At 42.7% G+C, this 14,698-nt stretch overlaps 1 protein-coding gene across 1 annotated transcript; it reads right to left on the bottom strand.

Annotated features, from left to right (window-relative positions):
• Window positions 1-596: 596 nt before the first annotated feature.
• On the bottom strand, window positions 597-13,984 carry slc1a8b (solute carrier family 1 member 8b). Its single transcript, XM_063220432.1, has 11 exons — window positions 13,817-13,984; window positions 11,509-11,588; window positions 10,272-10,487; window positions 7,787-7,829; window positions 5,559-5,769; window positions 4,446-4,545; window positions 3,442-3,675; window positions 2,844-3,038; window positions 2,573-2,707; window positions 2,360-2,456; window positions 597-1,404 (listed from the first exon to the last, which is right to left on the bottom strand). Exons 1-11 carry the CDS (start codon window positions 13,982-13,984, stop codon window positions 1,249-1,251), a joined length of 1,635 nt encoding a protein of 544 aa, XP_063076502.1. The 3' UTR covers window positions 597-1,248.
• Between the last annotated feature and the right edge of the window lie 714 nt (window positions 13,985-14,698).

The following is a 14,698-nucleotide window of genomic DNA, read 5'->3' on the forward strand; positions in this document are numbered from 1 at the left end:
ACACTCTCTCTGAGTTTAACATAGGAGTGTTCTCATTTTTGCACCAGCACCATTTTATAAAAACGGACAAATACTTTTCTGTCGTAAGCACAAAAAGATGTTGTATAATACTTAGTCCATGAGCGTTTGGGAATAGCTTGTGTGTTTATTAAGATATTGTTCAAAATGTTACTTTTCAACATGGAGTGTACTCATTATTCCTGTACACTGTAATTGCCAACCCCTGGTGTAGCCTGTGCACAGCTCTAATGATGCATCTGGGCCTACTCCAATATAAGGATGTAAGCAGGGCCTTAAATTAACCTTTAATAACACCAGCCAAAATGGCTGGCATATTTTAATCTAACTAGCTAAACACACACTTACTAATGGCTGAAAGTGGCTAGTATAAAGTTGGTCAAACTGATATTTCACCAGCATTTGGCTGGTGTTAAGTTAGAGCCCTGGATGTAAGCCTAAGCCTACTTGGAGGACCAATACAGTGAGTGCAGCCAGTTGTCTTTGCCCTTGTTATGTAACCAAGACAACGTGCACCGGTGAAGGCAGGAAATGGAAGCAACAAGCAAAGACAACACCAACACCGCTTCAGTTTATAGCTCACCTTTATATTACCTGTGAATATGTTATCAAAACCACCACCTCCAAAATGGCATGGATACCACGCCTTGTACATAAAACATATTCTCATGAATCATACTGAGAGTGACAAACTTGTTTTCAGTTTCATTACAAAAAGCAAAGTGCAAGTATGCAACATCTGATGTGTGAAAAAAGGTAGGCCTAATTGAGCTGTGATTCACTGATGACTGTTAACAATGTGGATGCTAAGACAGTAATTACTAAAATGAACTACCACAAAACCTTTCCGAGCACTTTCACTTCGACATGTCTCTGGTTCTTATACTCTGGATCAATACGATGAATGTTACAGAAGGGAACAACATGGACTCTACTTAGAATCTTCAAACACATCAGATATCAAGCTGTGCACAATGAAGTGAGTTGATATTGATTTGGTAAGGCATTTCTCAATGTGAGCTATCTCTGCGTCCTTGTAGAAAAAAAGCCTAAACAAAGCAAACATGACAAAAGGTTATTACTGTAGAGGAAACATTCAACATGATAACAAAAAAAGAAACACATAGAAAAAAAGAAAAAGAATAATTTCTTCATGGCACAGTTCTATGAAGAAAAAATTCACAAGGTTTCTGTAGACTCAAGGCAGCCGCTCGGGTGATGTGCAGGATTTTAGACCTGGCAGAGATTGTACATTGTCGTGGGAGGTCTCTCCGTTACATTGTCCCCAACCACCTCAAATATATAGTCCTTGTTGGATATCAGGGGGATCTCTGATAATGGCACGCTTTGCACGCTCGTCGCCCCGTAGGAGATCAAGGTGTCGCGCTGTAGGGGAGCAAGCAAGCAGAAAGGAGATCCATCGTTAGCACAATGAGTGCAATGAGTAAAGGATTAGCGCGCCAAGAATAGTTATATTGTCCTCTATAGAGATCCTGTTTTCTGGGAAGCCATTACGTAGGCTGGCTAACTACCAACTAATGACAGGGCGATGAGACGCTAAAGATTTCTAATGAGCTGGGTGGCACAAGACAAAATACTTCAAAGGCAATTTTCAGGTCCGTGTGGGCTTTCCACCTTTGCGCAACGAATCACCAGGCCCACATCCCCTTCCTCGTCATTTGCATAACACAACGTTTCTCATAGAAGGTAGCCTACTACAGTATAATCGGATGTGTCATGGTCTGAGTTTCTTCCACTGCGTAGGATATGGAAAGTGCTTACAGGCTACTGCACATAACTCCACTTCCACATCACACCTCTTCTCTAAGCTTGTATCCCCTGCCTATCCTCTGATCTGGGAGGGCAGAATCCCCATTAGAATTTCTATGTTCCACGACAACTCATCATGCATACAGGCCATAATACACATTAACATTTTAAATTATTAAATAAGAAAATAAATAAGTATTTCTGTGAAGTTAAGCAGGAGCCACCATCATCTGTAAATGGAACCCTTTGGTATCAGCAACCATGAGGCCAATACATTTTATGACCGCCTCTTAAATATATAACTCCACATCGGGATTGGTCTTTGTGTTGAACAAGCTAGACTAGACCACCAGACGGCTGTGGAATGTAGGTCAAGACCAGGGATGGTCTTGGGTGATTTTACCTGTCCAATTCAACCAGATGATCATTCAATCAGCTAATCGCCTGGCTTAATTGGTCAGGTACAACCAAGTCATTTGGAATATGTGGTGCTGGATCGTATAAACGTCTGCATCTAGGTTGCCCACCAGTAATGTAGAAATACCTTGTAACAAAAAGAAAAGATGCTTACCCTCTCCTTCTTCGGGAAGTCTTTTCTGCACAGGTGGGCCATGATGCCTGCAGCAAGGGCATCCCCAAGGACGTTGATCATGGTCCTGAAGCGATCCCTGAGGGGAAGAAAGTTTCCAAGACAGTCAAAAAACAACAACAACAAAAAACAAGGCCAATAATAGTTACTACACAAGGGATGGCATTCATTTTGATTGTGCAATAGGCTGCTTACAGGATCCAATCAATGGCGACAATGAGTGAGATGTCGTCAGGAGGAAGTCCCACAGAGGTCAGGACGATCACCATGGTAACCAGGCCAGCCTGAGGGATGCCTGCTGCTCCAATGCTGGCAGCTGTTGCTGTGATGCTGGAGGGGCAAAATCAAAGCAGATAAACCCATTATCGTTAACTAAGAAAAGTAACTTAATGTAACAAAGCATATGGCATAGCATACAATCCGACCGCCAAAAAAAAACATTTAAGAACTGAAATTGCGTTATTACCTGATGGTGACAAGCTGTCCAAAGTCGAGCTCGTACTCGTTGACCTGAGCTATGAATATGGCGGCCACGGCCTCATAGAGCGCTGTGCCGTCCATGTTGATTGTGGCGCCGACAGGCAGCACGAAGCGAGCGATCTGGCGATCCACATGGCAGTTCTCCAGCAAGCACTTCATGGTAATGGGAAGAGTTGCTGAGCTGTAAACGGAGAAGGAACAATCCTGCTGATTTACTGACAGGCCTACACACGCGGCAACTTCTGTAACTATTCCCCAAAATAATAAAACTAGACAAAATATCATCTTTATTTTATGAATGAAGTAAATATGTGTTAAAATAACTGCATAATTAATGTCTAAAAATAAAAAAAATAGTATTGTAAACTTGTTCAAAACGCCTGAAATGAGCTCCTCTCTCTCTCTCTCTCTCTCTCTCTCTCTCTCTCTCTCTCTCTCTCTCTCTCTCTCTCTCTCTCTCTCTCTCTCTCACACACACACACACACACACACACACACACACACACACACACACACACACACACACACACACACACACACACACACACACACACAGACACACACACGCACACATGCACACTCACCTTGACGATGTTGCCAAGGCGATAACCAGAGCTTGTAGCAGGCCTCGGATGTAGCTGAAGGGGTTCTTCTTGGTGAGGATGAAGAAGAAGAGGGGCAGCAGGATGAGGCCGTGCACGATCAGGCCCACGATCACCGTGATGAAGTACATGCCCAGCTTCTCCGCCAGGTGCACCGGGTCGTGCATGTCCAGGATCTTTCCAGCCACCAGAAATATGATGCCAAACGGGAAGTACCTGACAAATAAGAGTTGAAGGGCCTTAAATGAACTTTCCTTTCACCATTAGCTAAAACACACACTCACATATGGGTAAAAGTGGCTAGTAAGTTGGTCTTTTCTACCAGCCAAACTGAAATTTCAAGATATGTTATTTATGGGTGTTTTTGTCTATATTGTAGATATAGGACAGTGAAGAGAGACAGGAAGAGAGAGGGAGACAGCAATGGGGTAGGGTTGGAAAATGACCCAGGTCAGACTTGAACCTGGGCCACCACTTGCATGTTGACAGTTCATGGTATGGCGCGAATTTGGCCAATCGAACTTCGCCATTCATTCCTCTGAGGGAGGTGAAGGCAAGTGAATTTGAGCAAAACGAAGCGAAAATATTCAACCAAATTCGTTCTATTTGATGATTCGGCACGATGATCTAGTGGCCGTTGAGCTGTCAAGATGGAACACTGAATTTTGCCTCTCTTCACTTTGCTTGTTTCACCGGCATTTGTCCCTGCCGTTAGTGAGAAGCTCTACAGCATTCCCCCATAGCAATACGGCCAAGGAGGTTTATTTAAATGTTACAGTAGGCTTTTGGGCCTTTATTTGGGACAGGACAGTGGATAGAGAGAAGGGGAAGGACCGGCAAAGGATCACCAGTGTAGCAGTGCAGTGCCCTACGGCTTGGGCCACAGCAGGGCCAAAAGAGCACCTCCTTAGCGGTTGGGTCAAGGCTAGCCTCTACAGTGTTTAGCCTACGCTGCATTGACGTGAGAGAAGGTGTCTGACACTCACCACATAGCTGCATTGATGATCTTCATGACACACTCGTTGATGCACTGGCACACATTGACGAGCGGCAGCCCCCTCTCTCCCATGCGGCCCAGCAGCAGACCTGACGTCACAGAAACACACACACACACACACACACACACACACACACACACACACACACACACACACACACACACACACACACACACACACACACACACACACACACACACACACACACACACACACACACACACACACACACACACACACACATAGACAAAGGAGCTTCAGAAACAAGCTCTGTGGTTTTGAGGCTGGGAAAGTTTACCCTAATTGCTTAAATTAGAGTACCCTTTTTAGTGTGAATCCCTTGAGAATATAGATGTTTTGGTAAACTCAATTTAGGGTGCGCAAAAAATGTTGTGATTGCAGTGAAGTGGATTCACAGAATGACATAATATGTTGTAGCGTCTTTGCGCAGATGGGCCCGCCAGCAGGCCCGTTCACTATTGGCTGAAAAGACTCAATTACATCATAACTATGTTGCTATGACATTACTTAAGTAACAGCTTAAGAGACTTGGTATTTACAGTTCTGGTGAAAATAAGGTTAGAAGAGAGGCTCTGCGCTAAAGGGCTAAACACATGTTTGAACCGTCCCAATGCATTATAGTGGTCTCTGGTGCACATTCAGATCATATATTGCAATGTAAGAATGTTCAATTCTAGTATGAGGGTGAATGACATCACAATGTGATAGGTGGACAAACTCTGTTTACTTGTGTTTATCCCCCATTACCTCCCTGCTTCAAATGAAAAATCTAAATTTTCAAAAGGGAAATTTTGTCTCCTATCTTACCCTTTGCCTGTTATAACCTTACTGTCGCCAAAATTGTAACAGCTATGTCTTAATCTGTTACGTAAGGCCCTCAGTAATGTCATAGCAATGTTGTTATGATGTAGGTGAGTATTTTCAGCGAATAGTGAATAGGCCCGCCGGCGACCCCATCTGCTCTAAGAGGCTACGTCCATACATGCACACATTCGTGGGAGGTATATCTCCTTGAGCATTTCATGTCAAAGTATTCAGAAATTATTCAGAAGTGTTAAAAGAATTCACAATCCTTCTTACCCATGGTGGCGGAGAATATGACAATTCCGAGAACGTTCATCTGTTTACTGCTGCCGGGTTTCACCTTATACTTGATCTCAGGGGCTGGGGTAATCTCCAGGAACACTGGGTGACCCATTCTGGGGTTCTCGTAGTCTGGCATGATGTAAACATAGTTTGCCTGCGAATCCTTTGTTGTGCTTTGGACCAAAGGCACAAGATCTGTCTTGTACTGCAGGGAGATTTTAAGAAGACACGTGCATTGTGAGTGAGCTACATTTTACAAGACATTTCAGCAGTGTTTTGAGAGATGCAGATGGACCTTTTGGCTCGAAATTGCCAGTATAACATCATCCCAAGTACACATTCATTTCCCATTTTAAATATAACATTTCTTAGCCTGGCTATTGCAACTTTCAACTCTCGGCAAGTGCTTGGTCTGGGCAAATAACCTTTCACACGCACTTCTAAGAGGGAGTTTCAAAAGGCAGGTCTAACTTGGTGTCAGCTTCAATCAAACGTCATAACTCTTTCTCTTCACTCATCTGCTGATGGAAATGGTGTGTCCTTGCCTTCAAAACACCCAGCAAGGAGCTGGACACGTTCAATATTAATTGGTTGTGAAGATTTGAAATGTTCTCCATAGTGGGCTTGGCCAGACTAACTGAGAAGCAACATGCTGTCCTCAATCACAGGAAGTATATGTACACCTTTAACATTATATTACATTATGTTACAATTAGCTGACACGTTTATCCAAAGCGGCCAACAGTTTTTACAGGGTATTGGTTACAGTGCTAAGAGCAGTATGGAGAGCAACTCAGCCATGGAGCGCAAAGGAGGGATTTGAACCGGCAACCCTCTGATCCAAAGCTCATCTCCCTAGCCATTAGGTCATGGCTGACAGACATCTTCCTGTCTTTAGGATTGGGGATCACATGGAAACATCCCAATGTAAACAGCAACCTGAGCATCTGTGTCTTCGCCAAAGCTGGTAGGCTGCTTTTAACCGCAAGCACTAGCTGACATGCCTGAGTTTAGAAAGTGAAAGTCCATCTGAAGAGTTCAGTTGCAAAACCCCCTAACTCCATTTCTGAAGACCTGCACTTCTATATTCTTAGAGAACCCCGTTGTTTGTTTGGTTTACATTCCTGTACTTGATAATACATATAAATAGTTATATTACATAAATAAAATAAAAAAAATATGCAATTTTGATAGCTTTGTATTAAATAAAAATTAATTAAGATTATTTTCTGAAAAGGCACTTAGGGGGTTTTGGATCTGAACTCTTCATCTACAAATTACACATATTTATTCACTAAATCAGCTGATCACTAGGTGAATGGTATGACAAGTGGAATCAGTCGTGTTAGTAGCATAGGCGGAAGGAATCCATAACAGCACTTACTTTCTCAATCCACTGACTGCCTTTACAACATGCAACTGTACAGTGTCCTATCCTTCATTATCATTCCCCTGCGCAAGGCAATAACCTGTTCTAAACAGTAACTGCATAGGCTGCTTTTCAGTCAATCTTCTCTGTTAATCTGGCCAAGCCCGCTATGTAGAACTTTTCAAATCTTACCAGAATTCACAACCAATTAATATTGAGCGTATCCAGTGGCTCGATGGGGTGTTTTTAAGGCAACGGCGCACCAGCAGATAACTGTACTCTAGATCTAATATAAACATCATAATGAAAGCAAAACTCTAGGGCCCCTCCATCTGGGCACAGGACAACTGACCCCTTTGTCCCCCTACTTGCCAGCTTCCCTGGCCATACAGAATAATGCCATAGCACCTCACTGCACCCTCAACAATTGAACCTGCAACCCTGTAATCTGCAGTCCAACTCTCTAAGATTACCTAACAAATGCATGTATGATTTGTATATAACCGAGCCTAACATCCTTCAGTATAAAACACTCTGTCCTTTCTTCTACTCTATAATATACTACATGCTGTATTATTTATCATGTAAGTGTTGATGTTACATGAAAGTTTAGAATGTAACGTCCTGTCCCATTTACTATAATACAGTATACCCTTGGGGCTTTCCCAATCTAATTGTATTCCAATACATGTCAAAATAACAATTTTAGAAAAGCTAACTCGAGCTGTGTTTTTGCAACTGAGATAACACATCGTCACGGGCAACATCTGGCTTTGGATTATGACATGGTATTATATCAGCTGTGGTCATGCAGACCCATGAAGGAGTGGGCATGGTACATGTTTCTGCTTACCTGCTGAAATGTTGCTTCGATTAGATTTGATGGGATCATGTTCCTGGGGAAGAGACACAGATGGGAAGGAAACACAAATTGAGTTACTTCATGGAGTTGAATGCTTTGTTATATGTGTAGACAAGTTAATGAGGCTTTTTCCAGAAGCTACCTTCGCCTGAATATATCTGGTATGTTCTCTTCCACTCTAGAATATCATGGTCAGTGCGTAGATATACTTAACACTTCCTGAGTAAATATGCGTAACACTTTCTCCACTTCCACTTCACTTCTCTCCTCCCCCAAATCTAAACTTGTACTCTCTCTTCTGGGAGGCAGAAAGAATCCTCATAACTACACCATGTCCCACAACATCTCACCAGACCAGACGCATGCTGACTATGTCTTTCTATGAATACAGTACATGGGTTCTTGGGCGTTTTCCCAGAAGCTACCTCAGCCTGAATATAAGCCTTCTTGACATGCACGGTTTACCTGAGGATACATACAGCACGCGCACGCTCACAGAGGAATATAATACATGCACACTGTGTACTGTGTATGGGAGCGGTGGCCAGCCAAGGGTGCTGGGGGTCATTGTTAGGGTCGCCAGCTAAAAACAACCCTCCCAGTCTGAACAGTGTAGTGGTGGGAGATTAGGCAGCAAAGCAGGTGACAAAAGTCAATTTATTTATAAGAGCCCACACCACATGTATGGACTTGTGGCGCAAATCCTATTAAACCTGTTAGGTGGAGGGGGGGGGGGGTGAAGTGCATGCATCCATTACGTGGCTCTGCCTCCCATTCACATCCTGTAGGCCAAACGGGTTAAAAATACTCCCATCCTGGGCTGATGTAATTGGATTGTCCACGGAGCAGAGATTACAGCCCATAGACACAAGACCGTCTCCACGAGGCGCTCGGGTAAACATAATGTTCTTGGTACAGTAGGAGGGAGGGATTTCAGGCGTCACAGTACAACTGCCTACTGCCTACCTGCTTGCCTGTGTGGATGGTGGGACATTTTTGGCATCAGCGTTTAGCGGCGAAGCTGCTTGACGTCAGGCAAGGTTGACTGATACATGTGCAGGTGCCATTAAGTACACGCCAGGGCTTGACATCAACGTTTTGTGCTCACTGCCCACAGTGGCTAGTGGTTTTCCAATCACTAGCCATTCAGCCTTTCTACTACCCAGAGTCTTTTTCTCAATTATATTATGTTCTTGTTCTATGTACTGTACAGTTATGTTCTTAACCATGATGCATCTACTTTCAGAAAAGGATTAAATGATAAAACAAGACAATAAGTGCTATAAACATAGTGCATTAAATGAAACTGTATCATACAAATAAAATATCTGAATGATCTTTCTTGAATGTAAATATAACATAAGGGGCAAAGATAGGATATAGGCTACGGTGATATGTCATACCCAAGAATAAGTGGCTAGTGAGATTGAAGTTATTACTACTGTAACCACAGCCAAGTTTTGCCCCTTTTTGACCGGTTGGCAGGTGCCAATGTCAAGCGCTGAGCACACGCCCCTCATGCACAGTGCAGCCATACTGATTACTGTTGACAGACAGTCTTCTGACAGGAAAATAATATATCTTGCCCACTACACACATTATTGTGAAAAGTGTGAAGCGTACAAAAATACTGCACAGATGGCCCTACCGTGGTAGGGCACACGTTTACCACTCGGCAAACCCGGGTTCGATTCCCGGTCCAGGTCCTTTGCCGGTCCTCCCCCAACTATCTCTCCCAGCTCACTTCCTGTCTCTCCTTCACTATCCTGTCTCACAAAAAAGCCAATAAAGGCTGAAAAGACCCAAAAAATACTTTAAAAAAAAAATACTGCACAGATGTTTTTAGGTTGGTTTTGTATTGTCAATGTTATGTCATGTCATGCCATGTCCTCTGAACATGCGTGTCATTGCTCCCATAAACCAACCTAACCCTGTGATTTCACGTTTCTCTTTTCTCCCAAGTAAATCCTGATACACTTTTCAAAATGCAGGACTGCTAAAACAAAATATCTGTTCTCCCTGTTTGTCGAAAGGCACTCCCCTGCGCCAACTGTCGTGATGAACTTGCTCTTTTAACTCCCCAGGAACCAAAGGTCAGAGCTACTGGTGGGAGACGTCAGCCATTGTTGCCATTGTTGTCATTGTCATTGTAAGTAGAACTACACAGTATTCCTGCGCTAGTAGGCGGCTAGGTCATAATGTTATGAAATTTAGGCCTTATTACAATCTCGTCCAGATTAGTTTTTAGGACTATTATATTACTGTGTGCGCGTGTGTGCACTTTCTCACAATGAATCCCGGTGAGTTGGCGTTATGTGGCAGCCTCCAGAGCTGATGTGTGAATGTGGGAATGTGTATGTGTGCTTTGAAAGCACTTTATAGTGCTTCATAGCTGTGATACTGCGCTATATAAATACATGTTGTATTGTGTTGTATTGCATTGCGTTGTATTGTTGTCATTGTCGTCCCAAATCACCTGATGAGGTCGAGGAGGGCGTCAGCGGAGGTCATGACGGGGCCACTGGAGCCAGTGTGGCCCTCCTTCTCGGTGCCGTTGCCGGGGTGTATGATCAGCACCAGGACGATTCCCACGATGACGGCGATGAACGTCGTCCACAGGTAGTATGTTACGGTGAGCAGGCCCATGCGCCCGCTCGCTTTGGTGTCCATGGATGCCAGGCCGGACATAAGACTGTTCATGGGTTTCAAAGCAGTGTTAGAACAGAACAAACAAAAACAGTATTTTGTGACATACTATATATCATATGGGCATATATGTTTATGAAATATGATCTTGAATGGGTTCACATTTCGTTGACTTTTGGACCTCTAAGCTACATCCAAATATGCAAATCATATTTTGGTCTGCAACCTGAACCAAGACATTCAGCATGTACTGCACGTCCATACAGTACAGGCCTCTTTGAGGAGCCGTAGCTCCTTAGGGAGAATGGTTACAGCTAGATGATGTAATAGCAATGCTGTATTACAGAAAGTGTGACACTGGTGAATTAGTGATGGTGTATTACATCAGTGGGTAGAGCTGGATGCAGTGGAGGTGGTGTATTACCCCCTTAGCGCTAGGGCTGGGTTCAAAAGATCGAATCGCGATCCAATATCGATTCACATTCGAAAAGGGCGATATCGATTCACAACTTTGTGGATCGATCTTTTGCCGATCATTATAGGCGCTATTTACTAATCCACATCCTGTAGCTCTCTTCCATCGTTTCCCACTTATTTCTCACATACCAAGATATTTCATGTTTGTGTGGGCATCAAAGGCTGAGAAATTTAGGTTTTTATAACCGGTCCTAGAATTCTAGGCATAAATGGGTTTAAGTGAAAGCCCAGCAATACAAAAGATCGATATCGAATCGAATCGGATCGAATCGTGGATCGAATCGGATCGTAGCCTTCTGGATCGAAATCGAATCGATCCAGGAAATTTGGATCGATTCCCAGCCCTACTTAGCGCATGTCCACCGTTATAACCTTAATGTCACCAAAATGGTAATGACCATGTCTTAATCGGTTACCAAAAACTCCTTGCGTTGCCATAGCAATGTTGTTGTTATGTAGTTGAGTGTCTTCTTCAGCAATAAAGTGAATAGGCCCATCGACGGACCCGTCTGCAGTAAGGGGCTAAAACCAGCATGGCACTGCTGCAATACTGATGGTGTATGTATGGGATAGTGGGTGGGGGTGGTTACCTGGATGTGATGAGAGGAAGAATAAGCATCTTCAGCATTCTCATCAGTAGCTCTCCCGGAAAGGAGAAATAGATCATTGCCTAGAAAATGAAAGGCAACGTTTACTTTGTTTTGCTTTGAAAATACAATACTTTTGCAAAATGTACAAATGACAATATGTCTGTGAATATTCCTATTCATTCATCCTGTTAAATGGCAGTGCTATGGATGTATTTATAGTATATGCAATAGCAATTTTGAATACCCTGGGATATTGTATAACCCAGCCTAGTCTACGTAGAATGCAGGTATACGGAGTATACCCACTTCAAAATTTCAGGGATTTCAGTATACCCACTTAAAATTGATTGATCCATTATGTAGAATAGCACAAATATATACAGTATACCCACTTCCAAAAATGCTCAAATATACAGTATACCCACCATAAAAAAGTAGACTACACCACTGGCTAAATGTAATGTAATGTAATGTAATGTAATAATGTACTGTAATCTAAGTAGCCAGCTAGAGGCCTGCGCTGTGTATGTATGCTATCTACTCTCTATTCTATCTCTCTATGTCTTATACTCTCTACAAATATTTTTCTTCTCTTTTCTCTTTCTTTCCTCTCAAGCACATTGAATGACAGTTATGATAATGTGGTATACACATTTTATTGTTATTGCTAGTGCTTACCTACACTCCTCACTACAAGGCACCCCCCCCCTTACATACTGTACATAGTGTTCATGCATTCGTTGAATTTGAGCCTATATACTTTATTTAAAGTATACTAAATGTTTTTGTTGAGAGTCTAAAACTCAAACTGCAGAGCCTAAGCAAAAAGCATGTACTATACTATGTATTAGGCTATGTATACAAACTGACGATGACTAGGCAGTAGGCACTGGTCAGGACAGGTCACGTTATTATGTAATCTGAGTTAAAGACCAGTGAGCTGCTGCTCTTAGAAGGCTCAGAGTGAGACAAGGAAGTGGAATACATCCAAGTGGAATAATGATGTTGACTGATGATAATAATGTTCACGATGGCTGATGATGATGATAATGATGACTGTGGTGGACAAGGGCACATACTGAAGGCCTACCGCACTGAACTGTACTGCACATATGAATGCCATCAATAGTGTGCTAACTATATACTGTGGTACTTCAAATCACTTCTTGTCTCAGGATACAGTATTCTACATATTTTAATGTTAGCATGTTATCGCTTTATCTACGTTCCTTCATTGTTTTTCAGAGTGTGCATGGATGTATGTACAGTATGCACCCATGTAAACATCTGGTGACCTCTCCAGAGGGGAGCCACCGCAACATTACTGATGTTACTCTCCAACAGCTGTCTCCCAGATCATTATCAGACAACAGACATCAGACATCATGTACAAATATGTTTAAAATCACACAGATTGCTGTGTGCACGTGTCAATATATAGTACACATCACTTAGACAGTGTAATTTGCAGACTAATTGAAGGCATTTGAGGCTAAGCAAACAGCATGGCTTTTACAGTAAATGTGTTCACATAAATCATTTCAATAGTTTACATATACTTTTGTTTATCCTATGCTATCTTATCTATAGGGCTACCCTATTGCTTCCTATTGATTAACCACTGTAACTTTTTAATCCACTACAGTTAAAGCTAATTTGTTCCTGCTCTACCATGAACAACAATAAAAGTAAATCCTCGTCTTAATCCTTCCAGTGCCATTGAAAAGTAGGACTACTAAACGCTTGGTCAACACTTGTCACCATGCACAGTACAAGTGGTGACCTGTGCTCTGGTCACTCAATAAACCAAATAATTTGAATTCACTTTCCAGTCATTTTTATCTGAGACACAACATGTTTATCAATTGCCTGCAGTCAAGTTTTAAACATTTATATTTGTTTATCCTTTCTTCATGATGTGTATGTTTTGTCTGCTTTGTACATGTCTATATAGCCTTCTCTATGTTTCCAGTCTATTATTTATCTGACCCACTACAACCAAATCCTGCTTTGTTTACACCTGGTCTGCATTGACTGACATTAACAGTCAATCTAAAGTCTGAATCATTCAAGTGTCTGTAAGATACAGTGGAGTTGAGCCACTGAAGAGTAGACAAATAATTTAATCCATTCAAATTTCTATTAATTAAAAAAAAGACAGCAGCTATACGACATACAAACTCACTCCTTTTATTGTTACCCTAAATCAAGTACTGTGATGATTGCCAGTGACAAGAATTAAGTTATTTCTTGATTTATGACTTATTAACAGCAAACTTTTCAGATTGTCGCTGCCTGTGTGCCTTACCTGGGAGGACAAATTGAGGCTCCTCAACATGTATCCGATGACGCATCCCGACACCACAGCCAGCACAGAGAGCGTCAACAGGCCGTTTTCTCTGCAATAGTCGCTTATCCATTCTTGGAGTTTGACAGACACTACCTTCCTCAGCATACGCTTCAACCCTTCCAGCATCCTCCTGAAAATGCTCTTCGGCGGCGAAGGAGTGCCCATAAAAATTCCCCTGGCTTCGCCAGCCCCCGGCGGGGCCTCCATCCCGATGTCCATGCCTGCGGGATGAGAATGATTGTGTACTGTGTAGTTGGCTGGCAGCCTCCAAAAGTCTTTCTCTGATGAAGATGAAGCCTTCACAGGGGAGGTGGGTGGGGTGGGAGTGGGGGCTGTCTGCCAACTCCTGGTGAAACGCACCTCCCCGAGTCTTAGCAGGAGCTCAGGGATTTGCAGAAGTCATGAACCTGTAAGTCAGGTGACTTTTTCAGAATGGAGAGGTGTGGTTGGGTTTAATGGCCTTTTGTGAATGGCTGGCTGGGCCATGTGAGTCCGGGGAGGTTTGCCATGTGAGTCCGACGATGAGGACAAAGAGAGAGTTGAAGAAGCGCAAAGCTCAATGCATTCACTCACTAGACTTAGAAGACCTCTCTGTGGAGCTCAAGACTGGTGCATGTCGATGCATGTGCAGATACAGTTTTTACTTTTTGTAAAAGTGCCATTACTTTTTGCATGGCAGGTTGCATCAGGGATTTAAAAACTTGATGTCATATAACTTGCAGATTAAATCTCAGAATTGATTAATGTGCACAGTTAATTTGCACAGTTAAATCATGCAGGGGGTCTTCATAATTTTTGACAGCTGTCAGATGTGAAATTCAAAGATCCATGTGGAAACAT

This window comes from Engraulis encrasicolus, chromosome 16 (genome assembly GCF_034702125.1).
Source record: "Engraulis encrasicolus isolate BLACKSEA-1 chromosome 16, IST_EnEncr_1.0, whole genome shotgun sequence".
Taxonomy (NCBI): Eukaryota; Metazoa; Chordata; class Actinopteri; order Clupeiformes; family Engraulidae; genus Engraulis; species Engraulis encrasicolus.